We start from the raw sequence: 20,892 nt of genomic DNA, 5'->3' as shown, positions 1-20,892 counted from the left end.
TAATGGCAGTTGTCAAAACTCTTCAGTATGCTCCTTCAGTATTTTAGCATGTGTTACATCATAATTTCATGGATAGCGGGAAAAGTACTAAATCACCTGATTTGACTTCCCGGTGGCAAATTAAGTCATTATCATCAATTCAACCAAGTGTTAGTGCATAGTTTAGGTCCGCTCTATGCCTTTGATTTAATATCACACAGGGATGAGGTGAAAAGTGACCTATTTACAAGCAGACAATGTCCTCAAACAAGGCGCATAGAAATGACAACCGCCATTCTGACAGCAAACTTCATCTTGCTGCTAATTACTTGCCGAAAGGCTCCTATCGTGTAGTATTCTTCTCAGATTATATTTACTGCAGCCTATCAGAAGAGAGATGCATTGAAAAAAATATATTGTATAATCCTTAAGAATGTCAGGGTGAGAAAGAAAATATCCTAAATGGCAACTCCACAATGTTCCATCCTGAAACCAAAAACAGAAAAAGACGACATGATGCTATTTCCTACAAAAAACATATAGCTAGTTAGACATGTATGCCACATACAATAGATATGATTTAGTTTTAATGTTCAGTGTTCCATTATTACGTTATTTATTTCTTGTTTCATAGACAAATTTAAAATTATCAATTTAAATAGTTTCATAATGTTCTGCTCTAGAAGTTTTGATTTATTAAATTATATTCTCTAATTATTAATTCTATTATAGCCCTTAAAATGTGTTACTAGGAATTATCAAAAATAGAAGTATCAAGGTTTATAAAAACCATATCCTCTTGTAGTGTTTTTCATATGCTTAAACAATATCATAGAATATCACTATATTTTGTTATGACAAACATTTTAATAAATCTGCCACAGCCTAGTTCTCACAAAAATATTAAAGACGATCTCCTTAGAAACCCTTACATTGATGTCCACAGTTTCACCCTCTTAATTTTGACTCTGTCCTGATTCACAGAAAACAACAGATCAAGCTAATGACTAAACTCACTAGATGTATGCTTTATTATATGATCTGTACAGGTAAGAAACTAAAGAACCTCCACGGTAGTTTTCTCCAAAATACTACCGGTACCACGTGCATGGCCAGGGAGACTAGAGATTAGAAAGTTCAACACGTGGGATAGATAAGACCTGTACAAAACGGATAGTCTATATCTAAACATAAGGGGGTTAATGCACTGGGAGAGCGTATGTGCAGAGTAATTGAGAATCATTTAAACTAGGGACCAGGGGGGCAGGGAGCTCTGATAATGGGACATGTTCCTCTAAGGAAAGAAAAAAAAGGGAAACTGCTAGTAGGAAATCCTAAAGTGTTAAGGAACAAGATGTTAGAATAATAATAATAATAATAATAATAATAATAATAATAATAATAATAATAATAATAATAATAATATTAATATTTCTTAGCAGACACCCTTGTCCAGGGTGACTTACCTAGAAGCAGTGCTGGTGTGTGACTATGATGTTGTAGGAGTGACAGAAGCATGGCTTACAGAAAATGATGGGGATGAATACAAGTTGAAAAGATACACACAGTTTAGTAGAGACAGGCAAAATCAAAGAGGGGGTGGGACAGCATTATATGTCAAAAATCACATTGAGGCAGAAGAACTCAAATTAGGTCCTGCTAACAAAATGGAATCATTGTGGGATAAACCTTTGAATAAAAGATCTGGAGGATTAGTGGTAGGAGTGTGTTACAGACCACCCAACTGCATTGTAAAGTGTAATCAGGACTGCATGTAGCAAGGATGTGGCTGTTATAATGGGGGATTTCAATTTCCCAGACATAGACTGGGAAAGACCAGTGGGGACTACAGTAGCAGAAATAGAAATGTTGAGATGGTAAATGGCTGCTTTCTAACTCAATTTGTCAGGGAACCAACCAGAGAGAGCGCATGCATTGATCTGATATTTTCAAATGACCAAGAAAGAGTCAGAGGGACACTAGTTAGAGAACCAATGGCAAACTGCGATCACAATATGGTTAGCTTTGAGGCATACTTTAAAAAAACAAAGACCAAGTCTAAAACAATGGTCTACAATTTTAGAAAAGCAAACCTTGAAGGTATGAGGCAGCACTTGAGCACTACTTGAGGCTCAGGAGCAATTTGTACCAAAACTAAGCAAACTGAGGACCAAAAAACATTGGCCAAAATGGTATAATAGAGGTATGCAAAAAAAATATCAAGAGAAAGAAAATGTTGTATAGTGCATACAAAAGGGATGGAGATTAAACAAAATATAAATAATATATAGAACTGCAAAGAGATGTTAAGCGAGGGATCAGGAAAGCAAAAAGGGAAATCGAAACATAGCTCTTGGAGCTAAAACTAATGCAACAAGCTTTTTTCAATATTACAACAGCAAGAGGTCAATAAAGGAGGAAGTGAAATGGGTAAAGGCTAAAAATTAAAGCACTTTCAAAAACAAACAAGATGTGACAAATGTTCTCAATGGAGTATTTCACAGAGGTGTTTACTAAAGAAATGCCACAGGTTAACAAGCCACAGGTTAACAACCTGTCCAGTCAAACCCTAAGAGAGATCAGGATAAATGAGGAGGAGGTACTAAAGGGACTAGCAGAATTAAAAACAAACAAATCACCTGGGCCAGATGGGATATTTCCAACAGTACTTAAAGAAATGAGGGACATTTTTTATAGACCATTAACTAAAATATTCCTAATGACACTTAGAACAGGGGATGTGCCAACTGAATGGAAAACTGCTAATGTCATACCAATCCACAAGAAAGGGGACAAAACTGAGCCAGGAAATTACAGACCAATCAGTCTCACCTGTATTACTTGTAAAAAATTAGAAAAAATGATTAGACAGAAAATCAAGCAGCATCTTAATGAAAACCATATTCTTGGCGATAGATGTTAAAACTGTACAATGCACTAGTTAGAGCTCATCTGGATACTGTGGACAGTTCTGGGCTCCAGACTTCAAGGAAGATATCACTGCTCTAGATGCAGTTCAGTGGAGAGCAACCAGACTTATTCCAGGTTTGAAGGGAATGAGAGAAGAGGGAAGAGAGACTGAGGCAACTGAACCATTTCACCCTGGAACAGAGGAGACTACGTGGGGACTTGATCCAAGTCTTCAAAATCATGAAAGGCATCAACCACATTATACCAGAGGAGCTTTTCCAGATCTGCAGCGACACACGGACCCATGGATACAAATGGCAATTGGGCATTCGAGACCAAAAACAGGAGACACTTCCTCACACAGAGAGTTGTCACAATCTGGAACAAACTCCCCAGCGATGTGTTGAAAATTTGGGAACATTTAAAAATAGACTGGATAGGATCCTTGGATCACTCAGTTATTAATGGACACCAAACGAGCATGATGGGTCGAATGGCCTCCTCTCGATTGGACACTGTCTTATGTTCTTACTGTATTACAAGTACAATTTGAACACTTAAAATGTTTAAAGTGTGTAGTGTGTTTAGTTTAATTACATTACTCCTATTGTTAAGGTACCGGGAGGGAGTTGTTAATGTGAGCCAGCGATCTCGCTACTCGAATGAATAGCTACAATGTTGATGTGGTAAATGTATTTATTTCATTTCAATAGTTTTTATTGCAAGTCGACAGATAGTGATCTCGCTACAGATTAACTGAATGAACATCTACAATGTCGATGTGTATACGTTTAATAATTTCTTTGTGTAATGATTTATGTACAAGGTTAATTTAAAGAATAGTGAATATCCGTTTACATTACACCCCATTTTCGGCTGGTTGGACTTCTTAGATCAGCAAGTGTTTAATATGGACATTATAAGGAGTACAGGTATGTGACACCTATCAAATGAAACTAGACAACCTGTACTATAATACTATGCTTAGTTGATCATGATATACAAACTACAGTATTATCCAGTTATTTAAAAAAAAAAACAATGCGTTGTTTTGATATTTTTACCTTTTTCCTCTATTAAAGTCTATGGGAAATTATTATTATTTAAATACCACACATATTGGAATTTGCAGAAGTTGTTGGGTGAAAATACCATAAGAAATTAAGGAATAATGTACATTTGAAAAAAACTAATCTAGGCGGAAAAGTTTAGAGAAAATGTGTACCACAAAATACTCACAGGAGGGCTTTTTTCCATTATAAGGGCCAGAAACAAGTGGGACAACTCAAATGAAAGCATACAACTGCAGAATCAGTTTCGGCATTGTTGATCATGATTAGACGCACTATATTGCAACACTACCTTTTTTCCAAGAAAAATAAATAACAATTATGAATTATGACATTTTAGATTTTTTTTTTTTTTTTAAATCAATGTATATTTTCCTTACAATTTTCCATTGAAATACTAGTCAAAATACAACTTTTAAAACAAACTGGATGAAAATTCTAGAAACAAGTAAATGTTTCCCCTACTTTGTCAATATCTCCACACAGCAACATCCAATCTTAACAATCTTGGTATAACTTGAAAGCCCTAAGTCTCTAGTTTCCAGTTATGTTTCTGGCTATAATAATGCCAGCATATGTCAACCTGCAGGCAGGTTGAAAACAATGGGGCTGAGTGTAAAGAGATGTATATACACTCACCTAAAGGATTATTAGGAACACCATACTAATACTGTGTTTGACCCCCTTTCGCCTTCAGAACTGCCTTAATTCTATGTGGCATTGATTCAACAAGGTGCTGAAAGCATTCTTTTGAATTGTTGGCCCATATTGATAGGATAGCATCTTGCAGTTGATGGAGATTTGTGGGATGCACATCCAGGGCACGAAGCTCCCGTTCCACCACATCCCAAAGATGCTCTATTGGGTTGAGATCTGGTGACTGTGGGGGCCAGTTTAGTACAGTGAACTCATTGTCATGTTCAAGAAACCAATTTGAAATGATTCGACCTTTGTGACATGGTGCATTATCCTGCTGGAAGTAGCCATCAGAGGATGGGTACATGGTGGTCATAAAGGGATGGACATGGTCAGAAACAATGCTCAGGTAGGCCGTGGCATTTAAACGATGCCCAATTGGCACTAAGGGGCCTAAAGTGTGCCAAGAAAACATCCCCCACACCATTACACCACCACCACCAGCCTGCACAGTGGTAACAAGGCATGATGGAGCCATGTTCTCATTCTGTTTACGCCAAATTCTGACTCTACCATCTGAAGGTCTCAACAGAAATCGAGACTCATCAGACCAGGCAACATTTTTCCAGTCTTCAACTGTCCAATTTTGGCGAGCTTGTGCAAATTGTAGCCTCTTTTTCCTATTTGTAGTGGAGATGAGTGGTACCCGGTGGGGTCTTCAGCTGTTGTAGCCCATCCGCCTCAAGGTTGTACGTGTTGTGGCTTCACAAATGCTTTGCTGCATACCTCGGTTGTAACGAGTGGTTATTTCAGTCAAAGTTGCTCTTCTATCAGCTTGAATCAGTCGGCCCATTCTTCTCTGACCTCTAGCATCAATAAGGCATTTTCGCCCACAGGACTGCTGCATACTGGATGTTTTTCCCTTTTCACACCATTCTTTGTAAACCCTAGAAATGGTTGTGCGTGAAAATCCCAGTAACTGAGCAGATTGTGAAATACTCAGACCGGCCCGTCTGGCACCAACAACCATGCCACGCTCAAAATTGCTTAAATCACCTTTCTTTCCCATTCAGACATTCAGTTTGGAGTTCAGGAGATTGTCTTGACCAGGACCACACCCCTAAATGCATTGAAACAACTGCCATGTGATTGGTTGGTTAGATAATTGCATTAATGAGAAATTGAACAGGTGTTCCTAATAATCCTTTAGGTGAGTGTATGTGTGCGTGTTACAGCTGTGATTGATAAATGTTGAGGAAATTATAACTGTTCTTTAACTGTACTTAGTAGGACGTAATGCGTTGTCAAGGCAACATATACATAACTTGAGAAGGTTCAACTAGTATATAGTATAACAGTTAGTATAACCATGTCTTTGTACTGTATTACAGAGCAATATAAAAAAAGGAAAACAACCAAATAAAAAGAAAACAAAATCAAACGTATCTGTACAGTGGTCAGAAGTGCAACATATATCATCAAGGAGTAAAACTATGGAGAAAAAAACAGTAATACTCGGTTGACTTGATAATAAAGACTATTTGCCTTGGGGAAGACCAATCCAGTGATTTTTGTTTTTCTGCAATCCATGAAATTTTGACAACACATCTTGAATACTGAAAAAGCATACATGCTGGGTTTTGTCATCCACCATTATTTGGTAATTTTTTATTTTAAAAAAGTTGAAATCAATCGAGGTATACATCTTACTTATACACCATAGCAATATGTAAAGACACAAAATCTTTTAGGAACCCTGCACCTTTCCCTTTAAATTGTGCAGCATGTTAGAAATATCAATACAAATGTTGTGCATCAAAATGAATACGCTAATGGGCTACCTATTTAATCAATTTAACCTCATGATCAAAATTAAACACTATTATAATAATTATTAATATTAAAATACTTTAAATTAGATTTTCAGAATGCAATATAAAAAATAAAATACAAACACTAACACTAGCTTTTTGTTGATAATTATGTTTTCTTTAAATATTTTTCTGTTCAAAAACTACCTGAGCCCCCAAACGTCATATATGGCTGATTTAAATTTGTGCTGTGCAATTAATTAGATCATTGTAACTAGGGAGTATAACTGTTGGATTGCTGATGTTTTTCAGTTGCTGACGGGGTACTAGTGAGTTTGTGGTGCTGTATCAAGTCCGTCACCTTCGGCTCAGCTGACAGTTTGCAGTGTGAAAGTAAACTAATGGTGTAAATGCACAAAAAAAGAGTTTATACAAATAATATTGATTAAGATAATTGAGGAGATAAGGGGAAAATGCGTTTACCTTAGCAATCTGCAGCAATACTATACAATGCTTGATGGATTCTACCATACTCTGGGGAAAAGAAAAAAAAGTGAATCAATTAAAAAGACTAACTACTACTTTTATAAATATAAGTACATCTAAAGAGGAAGAGTTAAAAGGAACAGCAATACATAATACTTACACAAGTGGTTTCCTTTAGGTTTTCAATTTTCTGTAATACAGAAGGACGGTGTGGTTCAGATAATTTTAAAATGTCTCACACAGACTTAACATAGGGTCAAGTGACATAATTAAAGATAAGATCATATTTATCCTTCATTTAAGGCTTGTGTTTAATATTAAAACAATACCATTTTAAAATGCTTATCTGAAAAGATTAACAACAAACACCCAAACAATACCAACAATCTGATACAATCTCATACTCTAAGATGACATGCCTTTGAACTGACATGAACTGACATGAATTTCTTGGAATGTACACAAAAAAAAATTGTTATTGGTGTGCAACATTAGAAAACACACTAAATGTTGGATTGTAAAAGAAAGAAAAATGTAAAGATACAAAGAAAATGTGCATATAGTTAATTTTAAAATGAAATACAATGCAGAATCTCTTTTTAAATATTGATGGATCATGGCAGTTCAAACAACTAGATGGTTTTTCATTGAGAAAATAAAAAATACCTAAATATGCAAATGTATTCATCTTTTTAATTATCCATCCATTCATTGTCAATAACTGCTTTATCCAGTATAGGGGCATGGTGCAATTAGCAAGATTCCTTCTCCTAACTCCCGAGCTGATGGCTTGCAAGTCCATCAGTGGGCAGCACACATCACACATCACACTGACACAAGTGCTGGGTAATTTGGAGTAGCCAATCAACCTAAACAGCATGTCATCGGGATGTGAGAGGAACCCAGGAGCTTAGTATCTGCTGGTCAAAAATTGGGAAAAATGTATATTTAAATTCCACGCTTCACTCCTTCCGCCCCCTCCCCAATCGAAATTATATTTTGTAAATACTTTGTACTAGACAAATTATTTAGTTTTGCTGGGGTTAAAGGAAGACCTCATTTTAGAAACGGTAGCCATGGAAATGATACACCACAGAAGCAAGGTGGCTTAACCTTGTTGTGGTCATGAAAATGCACCCCTATTCTGAGTGGTTATGTCGAGAACGCAAGGATGTGATGCGCCATTTGCTGGCATTCCATTTCCTGCTCAATTCACACAGACCCGTTGATGAAAAATTGCCGGCAATTAGACTTAGAACCTTGCCGGAAAATAAAATGCCACCAAAAGTGAATGGGGTAATTGTTGCAGTGTTCTACGGGTGTGTTTATTGCTGTGCAGGTCTGAAAAAGCTTATTCTATGATCCATCTTTCTAGTACTTTTATTGTAAATCAATAAATGTTTATTTTGCCTATTTGAATAAACAAACACAATTATTATCCATCCATCTATCAATCTTCAAAACCGCTTATCCTGGTGTGGATTTAAAAAAAATATTATTTAAAGCTTTATACAGTTAAATGGTTAGATTATGCCTTAACTTAGATATATGCAATACCAAAAAACCTAAATTGTGACTTTCGGAGTTCGACCCTCGTTCGGTCTCCATATCTTCGAAGGTTTCAATCACATTGCTTTTTTTTTTTTTTTCTTGTTGATATAAATTGACAGTTTAAATACTGCAGTGTGCCACCGCACCAGATAAAGGGTTAATGGGGTAAAGGTGATGCGGTGGGGAGGAGCTTAGGGAGAGGGGATAAAATCTGAAGTGAGGCGGAAGAATGAGTCAGTCTGTGAGTGTGTTCAGTCCCTGAGAGATGTGTGCACTGCAGTAATTAATACAACGATTTGTTACATTTATTTATTTCCACATTTATTCAATTTTGGCCTCTTTGTTATTATGCCAGAAAAAAATGTAATGCAAAAGAAATTTAGGGTTAATGAATTTGATACATTTCATAATAATTTGGTACAAACAGGAAAAATATGAGAATTTGGATCATTCAAGAACTTTGTTATTCCTCTAAATAAACTGGCAATAAATTGATTACCAGGTAGTTCTGGGAAAACTACCAATACAAAGTGAGGTGAACAATCATCTTCTCCACCATATCATGTAAATTGACTGTCTGACTGATGATTTTAGACATGAATAAGTCCTCAAGATTGGAAAGGTGAAAGATCAGAAAGAAGACTTACTCTGCGTGATTCATCTTCTTTGCATTCCTTGATTTTTTCATCAAAGATCTGGAATAGAAAAAAAGAAAGGTGCTCGTCATCTGTGCTGGATATCCAAATTCGTATTTAACATAGTAAAATGCATAACACCAGGGACTTGTAAGACACACTGTCCTTTTCCTGCAGTCCCAGTGTATTCTGATTTCAATTCCAAGTCAGTAGTTTACTATTGTATTAAGTAATTTTAATAATCTGGCAACATGTCACCAAGTGAATTGACACTTCCGGGCTGTTTGAGGATGCTGGTGCAGTTTGGCTGAGACTTCTCCACCCACAAAGGAACTTTATAATGGTACCTACTGTCTGACGTGTTTAAGCACAGAAAATTTACAAAGATTTGCACTTTCAAATAAATAGTTTAACATTAAAACATGCATTCTGCTTTTGTGTTTTTATGGTGATGTCTATTTTGTGTGGGAAACTTTTTTTTCGTTTTTTTTACATCTTTGTAACAATGACGTAAAAGCTCCTTATTTCTTCAGAAGCCCTGTTGCAAATGTTTCCAATTTGTTTTTTTGTTGACGACATATCTGTAGATTTTGAATTAAATATCTATGGCACTAATTTGATCCCATAGTCCAAGCCTTCTGTAACACTGTGCCACAGCTGTGCAACGCACTTCCAGAGGCTCTGAGAAGCGCCCCTACACATTGATAGTTTAAAGCAGGGGTTCTTAAGCTTTTACTATTGACGACCCCATTTTCAAACTTGATAAATGTCGCGACCCTAACTTTGAGAATCGATCTTAAATATCACCTTTCAAAAAATGTTTTAAGGATCTCAAGTTTTTAAATCTTCTTAGCCTGTTTTATTGCTTGCTCCCCTTTATTGGCTAACCAGCTTGTTTCACATGGAAGTTGTGTTGAATGTGTCTTATTGTCCAGTAGGCAGTTTATAAGGACTGTTAGAGCGACTAGCAAATCAGAATTTGTGGCAATATAGATTTGGGTATCATCTGCATAACAGTGATCGCCCAAACCCGTGCTTCCTAATGGTGTGCTGCATACGCCTTTTCCACTGGCATATCCGACCGGCAATTTTGTTGAGCCAACCCTGAACCAGGCCGTGAATTTTACTCCTTACCTAGTGCTGGCCTGAGGGCTGAGCCAGGGGAGGAGTTAACTGAACTCGTAATCACGTAGCGTCAGAATTACAATACATTACAGATACTTTATACATTAATAAAGTACATTACAAATACCGAAACTACTACTGCTATTTACATACTGGTAAAAAAATCATATTGATCTACATGACAAGCTTAAATACTTTGTTAATTGATAGAGTATTACATATAATTTCCAGTGATTGCCCTTCTTCATCTGTAAATTAGGTTTTTAACCTGTAATTCCAGCACTCAAGAGGAATTTCTCAGGTATCCCAGGTATCTAACAAATACAATAAACAACCATTACAGATAATTAAACCCCATTCACACTGAAACAATTGCCAGCAATTTGGTGGCAAATCGTTACCGGCAATTTTCCGGCAAGGGTCCTAGTCTAATTGCCAGCAATCTTCCGGCAACGTGTGTGAATGGAGCAGGAAAATGATTGCCAGGAAGTGACACATCACATCCTTGCGTTGTCGACGGAGTGCATCTACTAACTGACATAACCAATCAGAATAGGGGAGCATTTTTGTGACTGCAATACAACAAGGTTAAGACACCTTTGAATAAGAACTTTTGACCGTAACGAGAAACTGACCGGGTCGTTAGAAATTACACTGGTTGAAAATAATATACTCACAGCAATTCTGAGTGTTATTGATGAACCAACACATTGGTGTATGTAATGCTAACTATTATCACACATATATCAGATGTTATACAGTGAGGGGAAAAAAGTATTTGATCCCCTGCTGATTTTGTACGTTTGCCCACTGGCAAAGAAATGATCAGTCTATAATTTTAATGGTAGGTGTATTTTAACAGTGAGAGACAGAATAACAAAATCCAGAAAGACGCATTTCAAAAAAGTTATACATTGATTTGCATGTTAATGAGGGAAATAAGTATTTGACCCCTTCGACTTAGTACTTGGTGGCAAAACCCTTGTTGGCAATCACAGAGGTCAGACGTTTCTTGTAGTTGGCCACCAGGTTTGCACACATCTCAGGAGGGATTTTGTCCCACTCCTCTTTGCAGATCCTCTCCAAGTCATTAAGGTTTCGAGGCTGACGTTTGGCAACTCGAACCTTCAGCTCCCTCCACAGATTTTCTATGGGATTAAGGTCTGGAGACTGGCTAGGCCACTCCAGGACCTTAATGTGCTTCTTCTTGAGCCACTCCTTTGTTGCCTTGGCTGTGTGTTTTGGGTCATCGTCATGCTGGAATACCCATCCACGACCCATTTTCAATGCCCTGGCTGAGGGAAGGAGGTTCTCACCCAAAATTTGACGGTACATGGCCCCATCCATTGTCCCTTTGATGCGGTGCAGTTGTCCTGTCCCCTTAGCAGAAAAACACCCCAAAGCATAATGTTTCCACCTCCATGTTTGACGGTGGGGATGGTGTTCTTGGGGTCATTCCTTCTCCTCCAAACACGGCGAGTTGAGTTGATGCCAAAGAGCTCGATTTTGGTCTCATCTGACCACAACACTTTCACCCAGTTCTCCTCTGAATCATTCACATATTCATTGGCAAACTTCAGACGGGCTTGTACATGTGCTTTCTTGAGCAGGGGGACCTTGCGGGCGCTGCAGGATTTCAGTCCTTCACGACGTAGTGTGTAACCAGTTGTTTTCTTGGTGACTATGGTCCCAGCTGCCTTGAGATCATTAACAAGATCCTCCCGTGTAGTTCTGGGCGATTCCTCACCGTTCTCATGATCATTGAAACTCCATGAGGTGAGATCTTGCATGGAGCCCCAGACCGAGGGAGACTGACAGTTATTTTGTGTTTCTTCCATTTGCAAATAATCGCACCAACTGTTGTCACCTTCTCACCAAGCTGCTTGGCGATGGTCTTGTAGCCCATTCCAGCCTTGTGTAGGTCTACAATCTTGTCCCTGACATCCTTGAACAGCTCTTTGGTCTTGGCCATGGTGGAGAGTTTGGAATCTGATTGATTGATTGCTTCTGTGGACAGGTGTCTTTTATACAGGTAACGAGTTGAGATTAGGAGAGTCCCTTTAAGAGAGTGCTCCTAATCTCAGCTCGTTACCTGTATAAAAGACACCTGGGAGCCAGAAATCTTGCTGATTGATAGGGGATCAAATACTTATTTCCCTCATTTACATGCAAATCAATTTATAACTTTTTTGAAATGCGTTTTTCTGGATTTTTTTGTTGTTATTCTGTCTCTCACTGTTAAAATACACCTACCATTAAAATTATAGACTGATCATTTCTTTGCCAGTGGGCAAACGTACAAAATCAGCAGGGGATCAAATACTTTTTTCCCTCACTGTATATGGGCTCAAATTAGCACCATAAGTAACGAAGTCAAAATAAAAAATATTGTAAACAAAAGAAAGTTGAGAAAAATGTATGTTGAGATCAAAAATAAAACAAACATTCAAAAGCAAAATGTATAGAATTGTAAACAAAAATATTTTTATCGAAAGCAAAAAAAACGAATTGAAAGGAAATAATGTTAAACCGAGAGCACTGGAGTCTGTGTCTTTGGTTGCAATGCTGCAATCTGCTTTTGCAGCCAGTTTCTTTGCATTGTTTTTTTTTTTTGTTTACGAGTTTTGGCACTGTTTTGTCGTGAGGGTGGGGCTTAGAGGGAGACGTAGGTCATGGTTCTCCATTGGCCCACTAGGTTTGAGTGACAGTTCTTCCTAACCCAATCAGTGAGCAGGTGAGCAAAAGTATATGGACATGGCTTCTAATTAGTGGATTTGGCTATTTCAGAATGGAACTGCTGAAGCATGTAGCACTTAGAAATTGCCTGTCCTCAGTTGCAACAATCACTCCTGAGTGCCAAACTGCCTCTGAAAGCAACGTCGGCACAAGAACTGTTTTTCGGGAGCTTTACGAGCCTAAGATCACTATACCGCAATGCCAAGTGTCGGCTGGAGTGGTATAAAGCTCACCGCTTTTGGATTCACGCTGATTCACGCTTCACCATCTGGCACTCCAACAGCCAAATCTGAGTTTGGGAGAGGCCAGGAGAATGCTACCTTGCCTGAATGCATTTTGCCAACTGTAAAGTATGGAGGAGGGATATTGGTCTGGATTTTTCATGGTTCGGGCTAGGCACCTTAGTTTGACTGAAGGGAAATCTTAATGCTACGGTATACAATGACATTGTAGATGACTTTGCACATCCAAATTTGTGGCAACAGTTTGGGGAAGACCCTCTCCTGTTTCAGCATGACAATGCCCCCATGCACAAAGTGAGGTCCATACAGAAATAGATTGTTGAGAGTGGAGACTGTTATTGCATCAAAGGGGGGACCGACTCTATATTGATGTCCATGATTTTAGAATGAGATGCTCGACGAGCAGGTTGTGCACATACTTTTGGCCATGTAGTGTATGTACCCTCTGTCCAGTATTTTTGGAAGACGCACGGTTATTTTAAGTACTGTAATCTATTTGATATGTCGTTAAAAATGTTATCAGTGTACAATTTGCACACCTCCGCCCCCGTCAACGTCAAATCGCCAGCACCCCCTCTCGGTTGACATATTGCCAACACCTCCACTCTAGAGGTCTGTTTTTTTTGTATCTCAAAAGTGGCAATCAAGGTGCAGGGGGCATGACTCCTGCATGTGACCTTAACTCCATGGCAACCAACTTTTGGACAACACAAGTCAGGACATTTCATATAACAGATGTCCATAAAATGAGGTTTAGGCAGAATTTGGAAATAATTTGGCGATAATTAACATGGACTTACCTTGTTTTGCTAGTGATTCACGAGAGATGTGCACTAAGATTATAGAATCACTTCTTGAACATGAGAAAGTGAAGGTGTCATAACTACAATTAATAAAAAATAATGTTTTATGAAAAAATTGCTGGAGTGAGAACTGAACGTATTTTATAACCCCAAACACACAGCTATACCTATGACGTTATATATTTTGTTAATTCAAGAAAACTGGACTTTGAGTGGAGCAGCTGCATGAGCTCTGCTCTGGCTCCAGCAATGCCAGCTCCAGCTCCACTATGGTTCCAGAGCACAACTAACAAAAACTGTCCAGCTCCGCTCCAGCTCCGGGCATGTTTCATATTATTTAATTTAATTTGAATGCAGTAATGTCAAACTTTAAATAATAAAAAATAAAATAAGTTGTTTTAAGCAATCAATCGCAGATCTGCAAACCCAGACTTTTGGGACATATAGATATGCATACAATGTAATGTCATGCTTTTTTCTCATTTATTTTAGTTGATTTAACTTTGCTGCAGTCAAGACCCCACACAATGGCTCTCATTACACGACCATGAGAGAGCCGAGTCTCATAATGGGTTCACTGGTTCAAATGATCTGTGACCATTGGGTCCAGTGACCACATCACAAAAACACGCAACCATACAACCTGATGAACTGGTCATAGCGGCAAAAACACACCCTAGATCAGTGGTCCGCAACCTCATGCCCGAGAGGTATCTGCTGTGCCCGCAATGCTTATTCTAAATTTTAAATAAACTAAGTTTATTGAGGAGGAAAAGGCACCAAAAGATTATCTGATAATAATAATACACTGCAAAAACGAAACAAAAAATAGTTGTCAGGCACTCTCTCGCACAAACGTGGAGTGTAGTGAGAGATCGAGCAGATAGAGTTTCAGAATGACATGTCCGTGGAACAGGCACTCGAGTCCAGCAAAATAACAGGCTTTTGGTTGCAGTTACCAAAATAAAAATACAGTTGTTGGCGTCCGCAGCTTCAAAGATCCTCCACATGTTCACAAGCACATATCTATGCAGGAACGCTGCCCTTTTTTTTTTTTTTTTTTTTTTTGCCAAAGTTCCTTATTGGTCCCGAACGCACCTCCCGCACTGCACCTCGTCAGCCTCCGCAGACTGCAATTTGTATTTTGTATTTGTTATTTATGTAATATTTTGAATTAAAGGCAGAATAATAGTTAATTGCTGGGACACTTTAACACAATCAATAGTTTTACCCAATAGCAATATATACAAGAGTTTAAAGTGCTTACTTTTAATTGGTCAATGAGAATCTGCAAGTAAGCATCTGCTTCTGCTAGTTTCTTGTCAAAATCTTGAACGCTGGGAACGAATCCAGTTTCAGCCTCCTGAAAAAACAAATACAAATATGATCAGCTTTTAAAACAACTATTCATTTACACTAAACAGTGATATGGTGTGATTTGTTCCCTTCATAGCAGGTTTTCCTTTCCAAAAAATCCAATCAGTGAGATGATTAAACGAGTACGAGATTTGTACACTATATATACGAGGTATATACACACACTGACAACTTTGTAGAACTATCAAAGTGCACATGCAAAGCTTGGCACATAGGTGTATGGGACTTTAAAAACTGATTGTGAACTGTACATGCCACTCACTTAAATGTACTTCTGCCGAATAAATGTTTCACTAATTTCTCCCCAGAGTGATGATTAATCAACATAAACTCTTGCAATCAAGTGTCAATAGCCTCAGTCAGTATTCTACAGCCCTCACAGATAGATGCTGTCAAATAATTATGTCCTCCACTACTTAAATGATTTATCTACATCCATCTAGTGCAACTAAAAAACAAATGAGGAAATCTGGAAAATACATTTATTGAAAAGAAAGTTTCAAAAGTAATAAATACAACATTTAAATATGAGGAAAATGTAATTCTAAAAATAATAGGGAACTGGAGTTTCAGGGCCGGTAATGCAGTTATGTACAACTTCTGATGAACAATGGTAATAGTAAGGTATTCATGAGGTTGAAGTGGCATATGCATGCGTCAATTGGTTTTGGAGAAGATTTTTGTAGGATTTCAAACTTCAAACGCAAAACACAATTTGGTGGCAGTATCATGTGACCGGCATAAGTATTATTCACTGTGTTTTCAGGTATTAGTGGTTTCTACATTACTGCCATGTTTCATGAGATTTCATGAATGTATGTGTGTTTTAGGAGCATTTGAAATTTTGCATGAAAAAAAATTATAAAAATCCTAACATAAACAAAACAAAAACTTTGTCCATGGAAGCCTAATAATCATAACAATAAGTGTCCAGCAACTTCATTGCTTGGCCCCCTAATAAAAATAAAGGCTATCTGCAGGTTATTAGTTACATCATACAATCTTGCAAACTAAATACAGACCTTTTTGTATCACATTCCTTTTATAACTTGCAAAACAGAGAAGAAAGGAAAAAATATATTTTTAAGCAGATTTAATTTTAGAATTAAATAATTTAAGGAATTAATCATGAGGAATCTTTCAGTACATTTCCACTGGGCATTCCTCTTTTACATACGAACACTAACATCTTTAAGAGTAGGCCTACATCCCTAACTGTGAGGGGAAGATAATTAGTTTCTATGAACAGAAATGGAAATGCAAAGTACAATCAAGCCACATCTGCTAATAAATAATATGATGTCATCTTCCAAAATCACATTATCCACTTATTCAGATGTAAAAGATGTAATATTGCAGATTCCTACTTGATTCATGTTTCATTATTTCAATTAATCAGGAATTAAAGGCACATAATTGTACATGCACTTCATTAAAAGTTTAAAGATATTGTTTGCATGCGTATGTGATATTGTTTGTTAATTGGGAGTGTATACAGTACAGATTATGCCTCTGATGAAGAAGCCTCGTCTTTCTTAACACAATTGTCTGCTTTTATGCATCTGGAAACCAAATATAAAGTATATGACAGGTGACAATTTCACTGAATGCACACATTTATATTTTCTTCACTCAAACCTGTTTAGTAAAATTCTTATGTAAACATTTACATTGAGTTTTTGACTTCTAGTGAGGAGACGAGTGTTTCTAAGGCTAAAGCAACCAATTGTTCTGGTCCACTGTGAGTATAACACTTGCACTATTTTTTCCTAACTATATCAAGTTCAGATATTAAACATCTAAATCCTTGTCTATGTTACTTGACATGACAGAGTAAAAATCATAGCTCAAAGAAAACTCACTGCAAAAGGAATGTCAAAATGTACTACAATATAATTGTCTTGGAAAGGAAAGAGAATAAATAAAATATTAAAATAGAAAACTCCTCTCTCTCTTGCTACTCTGATTAGGTTTAATAATTCTTATTTTATAATGCCACACTGTTACTCATGTCAGTGCATTGATGCAGTCTGATAAGGACCACACAATTGTCTTACTGGTACTGATGCAAAATACTGATATAGGCTTCAGACTAGTACAGACTATTATTGGAAATCTGTGGTTTGGTAATCTGCATTTGATCAGATAGGTCTGCAGCCTATATGGAAATTCAGCCTACAAGCGATAATGACCAAACACAGTAGACACAGTCTAATGTGTGATTGGGTTAGGGCAGGGGTTCCCAAAGTGCAGCCCAGGGGCCAAATGCGGCCCTCGAGGATGTTTGGTGCGGCCCCAAATCCAACCTTCAACCACCCCTTTTCTGAACCTTTACTATATTTTCACAATTTCTGAAAATGTTCTAATACAAAATTGCACATGTAATTTTGGGGGAAATAATAAAACAACATTTATAGTTCATAAATGTTCCCTAACAGAAATGTATAGGAAATGATTTGGGACATATTTTGTTTTCATCTGTGGTTAATTTTCTACCGTGACTGCTCACTGGCTACTTTTTGGGCCATAATTTGCATAACCAATGCTGATTGTCTACTGACCTACAGTGGGAGGGTCCATGCGTGAGAATGCATTCCACCATTGAAGTCAATTGGAAATTTGTTTTCAAATCGATCATAACTCAGTAAATATCGACCCTAGCCATAGCACAAGCAGCCTGAACGGTATCATGATGAATAAGTGTGTGAAGTTTGGCATGTGTAGGTAAAGAACTGTAGGAGTCCGGACGAACGGAATAATAATAATAATACAAAAATATTTTGTAAGAGAACAATACTCTGCATGTTTTCACATGCAGACTAACTAGTATACATCACAAGGTTGTACAATATACTATAGTATATAATACTGTACAATAGTATTTGTTGTAGAACTGTAGTACTGCAATACATTACAAGGTACCACAGTATTCAAGAGTGTAATATAGTATATCACAAGCTACTACAGTATATGGTAGTATAATAGTACATTACGGTATAATAGAGTGCAACCATATTTGTGGTACTACTGTAGTATGAACTGTAGTTCATATAGTATACTATAGAAAAAGGTATAGGGAATTTATTAAGGTATGTAAGTTGTAGTAGTGAATCATATGGAATAATAATATTAATATTAATTAATATTAATGACATGCTGGCAAATAAGGGATAGTGCTCTTTCAGAAGAAACGTTTTTTTTTAAATCAGTGTAAATCGTACACCGATCAGCCATAACATTATGACCACCTGCCTAATATTGTTTAGCTCCCGCTTTTGCCAACAAAACAGCCCTGGCTCATCGAAGCATGGACTCCACTAGACCTCTGAAGGTGTGCTGTGGTACCTGGCACCAAGACGGTAGCAGCAGATCCTTTAAGTCCTGTAAGTTGCGAGGTGGGGCCTCCATGGATCGGACTTGTTTGTCCAGCACATCCCACAGATGCTCGATTGGATTGAGATCTGGGGAATTTGGAGGCCAAGTCAACACCTTGAACTCGTGATTCATCAGACCAGGCTACCTTCTTCCATTGATCCGTGGTCCAGTTCTGATGCTCATGTGCCCATCGTAGGCGCTTTCGGCAGTGGACAGGGGTCAGCATGGGCACCCTGACTGGTCTGCGGCTACGCAGCCCCATACGCAACAAACTGCGATGCACTGTGTTTGGACACCTTTCTATCAGAACCAGCATTAACTTTTTCAGCAATTTGAGCTACAGTAGCTCGTCTGTTGGATTGGACCACACGGGCCAGCCTTCGCTCCCCACGTGCAACAATGAAACTTGGCTGTCCATGACCCTGTCGCCGGTTCACCGCTTTTCCTTCCTTGGACCACTTTTGATAGGTACTGATCACTGCAGACCAAGAACACCCCACAAGAGCTGCAGTTTTGGAGATGCTCTGACCCAGTCGTCTAGCCATCACAATTTGGCCCTTGTCAAAGTCGCTCAGATCCTTACGCTTGCCCATTTTTCCTGCTTCTAACACATCAACTTTGAGGACAAAATCTTCACCTGCTGCCTAATATATCCCACCACTGACAGGGATTATCAGTGTTATTCACTTCACCTGTCAGTGGTCATGATGTTATGGCTGATCGGTGTATATTTTCAAAATACATTGTTTAAATGTAATACGGTCCAATGCCTGCTGTTTGAAAGTGGCAATTGAGGGGCTTTTTATTACGGTTTTGAAATTAGTTATATCCAGCAACTTTTATTTAGAATAAGTAATTGGCAGTATACAAATTAAATGTTTTAATGTAAATAGTGGGACATCTGAAGAGGGACATTGTCAGTTTCTATTAACAAGAGAAAACAAAACAAGAAAACGATGTGATTGTCACATGGAGAACCTTTGAAGGTTTGTAAAAACCTCCAAAAGTCTGGAGATTGAACGAACCTTCAAACGTTCGGAGACAGCCCTAAAAACATCTAATTAAAGTTAGTTATAATTATCTATAAGCAATGCCAAAGCTATAGTAAAAACACTGACCACAGATTATATAATCACAGGACAAGACTTTCCCAAAAAAATCCATTATCAACAGAAGAGCAAGATACTCACAGAAAAACAGACTAAACAGTTTGAAGGAAAAAAACTAAAAAACTTTCAAGAACCACCATCTCAACTTCCTTCCAACTACCCTGGTGCAGCTAGTGTTCTGAAGAATTTGGAATTATATTAAATAAAAAAAGGAGCTATCATGCCACTTGACCACAACAAACCCTTGCCTTATGCAGCATTGTGTCAATACACAAATTTCCCCTGTAAATGTGATGTTTCGGCAACTGTACAGCTGATAACTAGCTTAAACTTCAGCAAATGTCACAATCTGCTCAGCTCAGCAGCATAGTTCTAATGACACCTACACCCCGCCCCCCCTCCTTAAACACAGCCTGACCCTTTTTGAACCGCTTTGTTTTAAGACATCTAGAAATGTGGTACTTACAAAACACCAGTGTTTCAGTGACATGCCTCAGCAAGCATTACAGGCCATATCAGACCTGCTACTCCTCTCTCTCCTGGCAGCAACAGTTATTTTTGCTTCTTTGCTAAACTGCTGTCAAAATTATAATTTAAAAAACAAATACACACACATATGTGTGTGTGTTTAAAAGCAACCAAAGAATTACACAGTGAAATCCAAGATCCTGTTAGAGAGGAAGTTTACACTTCCTTTATATATATATATATGAACAGGCCCTCTTATTGGATAAGGAGTCTAGACAGATGACTAACAGCTAGAGCAAACTGTGCTCCGATTTGCTTGTAGTCACATGATTTCCCCCAAGTCATGTGGTGGATTTTCTAGTAGCTACATGCAGTCACAGTTGTGGGGGGAGAGTGAGTGAGAGCGAGAGAGAGAGAGACTTGGATTTACATTAGGATTAGTGAATTAAGGCCAGTATGGCTGTCTGACATCCTGATCTCCCATATAAAAGCAAACTCTCAGAGTAAGGTACAAGATACTTTTACAGGAAGTGTCCAAATCTAAAGACATTTCAATGTATACTTCAACCCTGGTTTGCA

At 37.8% G+C, this 20,892-nt stretch overlaps 1 protein-coding gene across 6 annotated transcripts in view; it reads right to left on the bottom strand.

The window, feature by feature from the left end:
* The window catches only part of osbpl9 (oxysterol binding protein-like 9), a 103,550-nt gene that overhangs the window by 39,682 nt on the left and 42,976 nt on the right, over window positions 1-20,892 (bottom strand). For 5 of the 6 annotated variants that reach the window (XM_066692576.1, XM_066692578.1, XM_066692577.1 and 2 more), the window contains exons 5-8: window positions 15,252-15,347; window positions 9,091-9,138; window positions 7,053-7,082; window positions 6,890-6,940 (exon numbers count right to left, since the gene is read on the bottom strand). In XM_066692576.1, coding sequence (XP_066548673.1) covers window positions 6,890-6,940; window positions 7,053-7,082; window positions 9,091-9,138; window positions 15,252-15,347 — 225 coding nt within the window. Of the gene's footprint in view, window positions 1-6,889; window positions 6,941-7,052; window positions 7,083-9,090; window positions 9,139-15,251; window positions 15,348-20,311; window positions 20,525-20,892 lie in introns of those variants that run through there. The other variant, XM_066692581.1, reaches the window with a different exon arrangement.

This window comes from Amia ocellicauda, chromosome 19 (genome assembly GCF_036373705.1).
Source record: "Amia ocellicauda isolate fAmiCal2 chromosome 19, fAmiCal2.hap1, whole genome shotgun sequence".
Taxonomy (NCBI): domain Eukaryota; kingdom Metazoa; phylum Chordata; class Actinopteri; order Amiiformes; family Amiidae; genus Amia; species Amia ocellicauda.
The sequence above is the reverse complement of the archived record's forward strand: the minus strand, read 5'-3'. Positions and strand labels throughout refer to the sequence as shown.